Raw genomic sequence first — 8,129 nt, 5'->3', positions numbered from 1 at the left:
TACATATATTTTTGTTTCCCTCTCTCCCCTCTTCCATATCTCGCTCGCCACTCTCCCATATCTCGTTCGCCACCCTCGCCTTTCTTACTTATACAACAGAAGCGAAATGTATAAATTGCATTTCTGTTTGTATAAAGCGTGAGAAAATTGTATATACACATGCAAGTACATATATTTTCGTCCTATACACTTATAATTATACAATAAAAATACTCCATAAACAGTTTCTTTTGCCTTTCTATCTTTCTCGTTTTATACAATTTTCAAATTGTATCTAGTTTCTCTCTTTCTCGTTTTATACAATTCGATTCAATTGTATATTCCTTGTCAAGTCTCTTTTGTCTTTCTCTCATTCTCATTTTATACAAATTCAAATTGTATATAATCGTTCTATGCGCTTATAATAGTACAATTCGTTTTATACACTTCGTTTTTGTACAGTTCTCTGCCCAAGTGTCTTTCACTTTCTTATTTTATACACTTCGTTTTATACAATTTGTTTCAACTGTATATGTATGGCGAATTGTACAGTTTCTATTTTTGCTATGGAGCGCAATTATACAAACTTTGCTATAGCATTTAAATATGAATTTTTTATTTGCTATATGTGAAAGTTGCCCATTAATAAATGAGTTATTTGTATTTCGACTGTATATTATTTATAGGTCCAGTGTATCACTGTATATAAAGAGATATACACATGATATAAAATGGATCTGAAGGATTAATGGATCTTATCTGGGCTCAATAATTCCCTCCCCTTTCTTCTAGTCAATGGGCTGAGATCAGTTAATGGACTATCTTAGTCAAACATTAACTTTCCTTAAAAAAAAAAGATAATGTTTTCTTTTTGACAATTTTTTTGATTATAACTTTCCATATAAAATGTTTAAGACAGTAAAATTAAATGACATTTCAATGTATTTTATGTATCTTTAGTTTAGATCACGAGATTCAAAAGTCTTTTCTACTTTCTTAAACTCAATTTCAAGTCAAAACAAGACAAACAAATTGTAACGTAGAGAATAATGAGAGATCTTTTTTGCTTTTATATTTCATCTCAAAGATACAAAATTCTATTTTTAACTAATTCACTTGACAACTAACATGATTTCCTCTAAACCTGCTTGAAGAATGATGTTGCACCAATGGGCTCTTGTTGGTATCAAGATAATTAAGAAGAAAAACCATCCCAATTGAAGTAACAAACATTGGAATTGGACCAAAAAACCATAACAACAAAGTTATAGCAAAATAAAGAGCTCTAAGCCCAATAGACCAAAAATCACCTCCCCTAATCACAGCCAACTCCACATAGCTTGAAGGAACTTCACTATTTGGTATACTAATTAGGTAATTTGCATGGATTAAACATCTTGATGATTGAACAAAACATGAAAATGCAACCAAAAAACATACAAGAAGACTTATATATTTAATTGACAAAGTAGATGCCTTTGTATCACCATATATCAATTCACTACTAAAAATAGTTGAAGTATTTGCCATCCATGCTCCAATTAGAGAGCTTAGTGTTAAACACACAGTTGCTAAGAATGTTGCTCCTGAATTATTTGCTGATAGAACATATAAGGCTGTCATAACATCCCGGTTTTCGCTCTGAAAAATAACACAAGATCTTAGTAACAAAACATAACTGTGGTTTCATGTCCAAACACAACTTCAAATTTCAACCAAATCATATGTGACCGTGAACGTTAAAATCATGATGGACTAATAGGAGATATATTAGTACTTACCTGCATGATTTTTTGAATCCAAGCAATTTTATCATTGTTCTCAAATCCAAAGACTGTAGTATGAGGATTCTTGATGTATCTTTGGAGAAGAAAGAGATGGTAAACAAACAAGACGAAAAATCCACTAGGCACCAAGAAAATATCAAGGTGTTCTTTTTGGAATACCATTTATTATTATTATTATTATTATTTTCTCCTTTCTTATGTTCTTGTTTGAATATTTGTGAGATTGGTTGAATTTGAATGGTGTTTGTGATATATGAAATTGGCAAAAAAATTATTGTTGCTTAAAAGGAACCTATTGCTTAAGGTATTCAATAGATAATCTTACAAGTAACATTCATACTTAATTAATGATAGTAACTTGTACATTTTGAATTCTTGATTTTGGTGGTTGTGATTGTAAGTAAACTTATTTACCAAATTATATTACAAGAAAAACACCAAAATTAGCACTTGGCATTTCTTTTTGTACAAATTAAACAAATAAGTTCCTTATGTACCAAAGTGTAGTAGCCAGAATGAAATTTGGCCTAAAGCAGAGTTGCCCTGTTTGTAGCTTCTTCAGCTCTCCTGTGAACCTGTTTTCTTGTTCTAGAAGCGCGATGATCGTGCAATTGCTTCGTGTTTTTGTCAAGGTGATGGAGGAAAATAATCATCCCAATTGAAGTAACAAACATGGGAATTGGACCAAAAAACCATAGGAGCATAGTAGTTGCAAAATAAAGTGATCTAAGCCCAAGTGACCAAAACTCACCTCCTCTTATAACAGCCAATTCAACATAACTAATTGGTATATCAGTATCTGGTGTTGTGATTAAGTAATTTGCATGAATGAAGCATCTAGATGATTGTACAAAACATGCAAAAGCCATCAAGAAGAAGATCAGTAGAGTTATGAACTTGATTGACATTGTTTCTGGCCTTGTGTCACCATAAATTAGTACGCTAGTGAAAAGAGTGTTGTTAGCCATCCAGGCTCCAATGAGAGAACTCAATGATAATGAAACTGTTGCTAAGAATGTTGCAGCACTGTTATTAGATCCTAAAACATTTAGAGCTGTATCTATAATTTTCATATCTGAAGCCTGCAAGATTTAGTAAAAGTAACAATTTAGGTGCAGCCTATATTCAACGAGTTCAATTGAATCCAGTATCTCAAACATGAAACACAAATACACAAGTGGAAAATTACTAAAGTTTCGACTAGGGGGGGATTGACCTATCTACGAAGTGTAATTTTATGAAAAAAGGAGACCAATGACTCATTACTAGAAACAACGGTTTTTCCTACTAAGAATTAATGGAAAATTTGTGCTATAGATCATGATCTTTTCACTCATTTCCGATCGAACGAGTTCACTCGAAAAATGCATGATGAAAAACAGTTTCTCATTGAAATAGTGGAGAACTTGTTAATTTTACCATATGAAAACATTAATATTTTTGCTTTTTTCCACCAATACTATAAAAATATAGGTGGAATTCGCCACTGAACATTTTTCAATAGTAAACTATTGATATTTTAGTAGTGACTCTCTTAGGACAAAGGCGGTTCCACCATTGATTTTGACAAATATTAAATTTTGAACTCATTATTTTTTTAGAAAAAACAATATGCTTACTACTCAAAGAATTAAAAGCCAGAATTATCAAGCTCAAATCTTGAACCCGTTTCTGTATGTATATACTTTACCTGCATGATTCTTTCAACCCAAGCTCTCTTGTCATTGTTTTCAAAGCCCATTATAGTGGTGTGAGGGATAGTAAGGTATCTATAGAGCAAATAGAGATGATAAGTGAACATGATGAAGAGCCCACTTGGGACCAACAACAAATCAAGGTACTCTTTTTGGAAAACCATTTTTTTTTTCTTCTGTTCCTCCTAGAAGCCAGAGTAGTTAAGAAGAATTCCAAGTAGCATATTTTATAAATATAATCTGTGCCTAATTTACTTACATATGTAGCAAAGAATTAACAACTTGTATGGGAATCTCAACAGAATTTTGATAAGTAACCTATAACTAGTAGTTATGTTCTTGACTTCTTATCTCCATGTGATTATTTCTTCAAATTATGCCTACCAATGCCATCATTCTGCTCAACATATAATATATGGTCTAAACTATTCCCTCCATTCGGATTTATTTGTTGAAAATACTTGAATCTTGTATTCTTAAACTAAAATAATGTAGAATTGACCAATTTTTTTAATGTTATGGTCATAAACATGTCATGTACAAAGTTAGAATTACAGAGTTGCCAAGCTAGGAAAGAATTATTCTTTTTTAAACAAATAATAAAAGATTGGACAAATAAAATGAAACGTTAAAGATTTTTTTTTTTTGTGTGTATGTAGACTTTTAGATTCTTGATCATCAAGTATGGTTGTCTGAGTATCACAATTCACAGGCTGTCATGTATGAACTAGTTAAGTAGCTGTTACTTCAATTTACTGCAATGACATAGTTGAATGTTGGCACACGATAATGTATTAATGTATGAACAGGCAAATATAGTTGCATCATCAGTGCAACTTAAGGAGTTTGACTTTCTCACAAAATTGAACCCTGGACAAGTTTAATTCACAAAGTGTGAATCAAATTCTTATCAAAGATGGTTAATCAGATGAAACAGAGGTAATAAAACATTTCTAAAATTAATAAAAGTATTTCTTTTGTCTCAATTTATGTAATATATTTCTTTTTATTATAAGGATCCATGAATTTCTAATCACATAATAATAACTTTATCAATTAGGCTAAGACTACCTTCTGTCAGCGAAACAATTTCACATAAATAATTGAAACCGGCGAGTAATAAAAAAAAAGATCTAGAAGGTTGAATTCATGCAAGAGATTTCTGCTCATATAATATGATCTTATAATTTTCTGTTACTTTCAAAACTAGGCTATGGTTGATGAAGGATTAGAGCATGTTTAAATAGACTTATTTTCTGTAATGTTTGAATAAATAAAAATATATGTATATAATATATACTTTAAACATAGACAAAAATAAGTTATAAGCTCATTCGGACGTGTAATTGACAACCATTACAACGCCAACCACCTCCACCATCGCAACTATTAACACCATCATTACTATCCACCAACACCATCACTAAAAACCATCTCTACTATTATTACGTTCTAGAGACACATCGTTCATATTTGCATTCAGATTGAGACGTCTTAATCTTAATAAAAACAAATGAAGCTTAAGAACGTAGAGCAGATAATTTTAAGGGAAAACTTGAATGAGGGACCTTAGTCCAAGGAGAGGTGTAATCTTGTAGCTCATGAAACCAGCCTCAGTGAATAGCTTTTCCCATTCTTTCTCAGTTCTCTGCCTTCCAGTAGCTACAACCATCATTAGTACATCAAAAATGAGCTTCACTTCAGTCATGTTTGCTTCTTCTTCATCTCTACCCAATACCATGTCAATGATTAGGACCTTCCCTTTTCTTCCTTCATCTTTATCCTCGATAGCTTCTCTGCATCTCTTTAGTATCTTCACACAATCCTCATCACTCCAATTATGCATAACATGCTGCAAAAATAATTTCTCAGTTTCTTAACTGTTTTGTTTGGACATTGACATGAACAGGAAAAACACACACTGTAAACATGACAATCTTCATCACTCCAATTATGCATAACAGTCATATTTTCTCAAGCATAGGACAAACCAATGACCTATAGCCTTTTAATACAGAAACTGTATAGTAACTGAAAGATGGAACCTAATATTTCAAATTTTCTGTCTATGGCATTTTAGCAATAACATGAAGAAGGTCTAACACGGTGCATTTAGGTGAGGAATTACAGTGTTGTAAATTGTAATTCCAGCCTACAACATGCTAAAGGATGAAAGTTTTGTGCATACCTTAAGTAAAATTGCATCAGCATGGGGAATACACTGAAACATATTCCCTCCTACATATATTAAATTCTCAGTCTGTGGCATGTTGGCAACAACATGTGGAAGATCAAGTACAGTGCATTTCAAGTGAGGTATTGCCTCCAAGATGGTCTTAGCTACAATGCCAGTGCCCCCTCCGACATCAACCAATGAGCTCAGTCCCTCAAAAACTTCCCTGCAGTCCTTAACAACTAGTCTCATCATTTGGGAATCACTAGCCATTGCTTCATTAAAAACTCTGTCGAATATGGGATTTTGTGCACACAAGTCCCACATAGGCATACCATGTGCTGTCTCAAATGGCGTCGCTTCTTCATTCTTGTGAAACCATCCTTCCAATAATTGCCAAGGAGTGACAAATACAGGATCAACCATTAGTCGGACGCAAGGTGACAAATTTGGGATTTCACTCTTGAGAAGCAGCCTTGAAGAAGTTGTCAAAACATATCCTTCTGTTTCTGAGTTTTCTTCGAGCTTTATTATATCAAAGAATTGAGCGTGCACCAACAGACGCATTAGTCGATGAATGGCATTTGATTTTGATGAGTGAAGTTTGAGTCCTGAAAGTAGATCAGGAAGAGTGATTGGTTTTTTGTGGTTATGAATAATATCTGGTATGCCTAACTGAATGGCACAATTCAGGGCCATGGAATTTGCATAAGCAAATACATGTTTGTAAATATGAGCCTGTGCTTTGAAGAGTTCACTGACTCTTTCAACATTATTATTTGTTTCCATTAACTCAGAAAGTAGCTTGTTGCTGAAACTAGGATGAGCTATATTTTATATATGGATAGAACAAAGTTTGTGATGAGCTGTCTTCATGTATGTAATTAGGTTTGTGATGGCATGCTCAGAATTGTGACAGCTCCCTCTTTTCTTGCTATTCAGAAATTAATATGTGTGCCATTCCAAAAATAGCTTATTCTCATGTTTATTTTTATCCTTATACGACTTCTCCTGTCTCTTAGCATTCAAACTGAACCACTCTTTTGCTTAGTTTTAGGGAAAAGGTCCAATTAAGTTTCGCTGTTGTGGACAATGGACATTCAGTATTTAGTTTTACGGAAAAGGTCCAAGCAGGCCTCATATTGGTATTAGCTGCTAAAATTTTAGTTTATTTTGTACTTGTGGCAATAGTTTGGAGGAGGAAGTATAAAGAAACATCTGTTGAAAAAGGATCGATGAGCTAGTCGCGCGCTCCATAATTTCATATGATTGTTTCCTTAATAATACATGTAGTTCATCACAACAACAACTGTTTACATCCCCACTCTGTTAAAATAGGGCGAAACGCCGCGGCAACTCGAAAATGATTAATTAATTCAATTTTAACAAAGTTNCAAGTTTTAAAAAGAGTCGCCACCTAATTTTTAGGAAAACTAGGAAACCATTAAATGATTTACGAAACCAAATTGATTCTAGGTAAGGGGTTCAAGTTATTCCGAAGGGAAGGGGTTAGGCACCCTTCGGAATCCACAAATGTGGTTCACGACTGAATTCATTTTTTTTCAAATTGAGGAAGAATATAAAATAATGTACAAGTATAATAAACATTCAATATGCACAATAAAATAAAATAATAATTATCGGCCTAAGGTTTGCCTAACGTCAATATTTACAATAATGAAATAAAAGGAGAAACACCTCCGGGTACCTGTAAAGACACTTAGTAAAAGAGTTAGTGCCAAATAAATATAAATAAAAATGAATAACTCAAATAATAACTAAAAAATAAAGATCCGTCTTATTAACATGGGAGGCCTTGGAAATCGACGGTAAATTCTTCATCGGCCATTACAACAACTAAAATATGTAAACTTAAAATAAAATTCCGTCTTTTAAAATGGAAAGGCCTCCAAAACCGACGGAAAATTTTTTCATTGGCCACTTTAACAAATATATTTGATATAACTTGAACATCAACAAAACATAACAAACTTATCCCAAGAGAATATGGAAAACAACAACCAAACTAAAACAACATAATTAGAAATGAAAACAACAATAACGTAATATATAAAAATAAAGATAACATTAAAATAGAATAATAACAAAACCCTGAAAAGTTAAGATAGCAAATAGTTGACTAACAATTTTAAAATAATAATAATAATAAATAAATAAACATCAAATCGTAAAATAATGCTAATATTAAAACTACAATAAACACAAATATTAATTGACTTTTAGAACTACATTAAACTAAAAAAAAAAAAAACAATCTACATATAATAAACAGAAAACATAAAAGAGCTAGGAATTAAATAAAACAAGGCTAAGAAAAAAATTTACCTGGTTCTGGGCGGCGAACCGGAACTACGAGTTTGAAGAAGACGACTCCACCTCCTCAACTCGAAAAACCACAAAAACACTTTAAAATTTTTGAACTATGGGAACCAAGAATTCTCAAAATTTTATGAGTATTCTTTTGTTTTTTCCTCC

General features: G+C 32.4%; 3 protein-coding genes across 3 annotated transcripts; all 3 read right to left on the bottom strand.

The window, feature by feature from the left end:
• Nucleotides 1–1,014: 1,014 nt before the first annotated feature.
• LOC107010482 lies at nt 1,015–2,011 on the bottom strand. Its single transcript, XM_015209768.2, has 2 exons — nt 1,761–2,011; nt 1,015–1,620 (listed from the first exon to the last, which is right to left on the bottom strand). Exons 1-2 carry the CDS (start codon nt 1,926–1,928, stop codon nt 1,087–1,089), a joined length of 702 nt encoding a protein of 233 aa, XP_015065254.1. The 5' UTR covers nt 1,929–2,011; the 3' UTR covers nt 1,015–1,086.
• A 76-nt stretch (nt 2,012–2,087) lies between these two features.
• LOC107010738 lies at nt 2,088–3,663 on the bottom strand. The gene is made up of 2 exons (XM_027914487.1): nt 3,457–3,663; nt 2,088–2,848 (listed from the first exon to the last, which is right to left on the bottom strand). The coding sequence occupies exons 1-2, from the start codon at nt 3,622–3,624 to the stop codon at nt 2,294–2,296; spliced, it is 723 nt and encodes a 240-aa protein (XP_027770288.1). The 5' UTR covers nt 3,625–3,663; the 3' UTR covers nt 2,088–2,293.
• A 1,117-nt stretch (nt 3,664–4,780) lies between these two features.
• On the bottom strand, nt 4,781–6,708 carry LOC107010486 (trans-resveratrol di-O-methyltransferase-like). Its single transcript, XM_015209772.2, has 2 exons — nt 5,649–6,708; nt 4,781–5,312 (listed from the first exon to the last, which is right to left on the bottom strand). The coding sequence occupies exons 1-2, from the start codon at nt 6,420–6,422 to the stop codon at nt 5,004–5,006; spliced, it is 1,083 nt and encodes a 360-aa protein (XP_015065258.1). The 5' UTR covers nt 6,423–6,708; the 3' UTR covers nt 4,781–5,003.
• Between the last annotated feature and the right edge of the window lie 1,421 nt (nt 6,709–8,129).

This window comes from Solanum pennellii, chromosome 2 (genome assembly GCF_001406875.1).
Source record: "Solanum pennellii chromosome 2, SPENNV200".
Taxonomy (NCBI): domain Eukaryota; kingdom Viridiplantae; phylum Streptophyta; class Magnoliopsida; order Solanales; family Solanaceae; genus Solanum; species Solanum pennellii.
The sequence above is the reverse complement of the archived record's forward strand: the minus strand, read 5'-3'. Positions and strand labels throughout refer to the sequence as shown.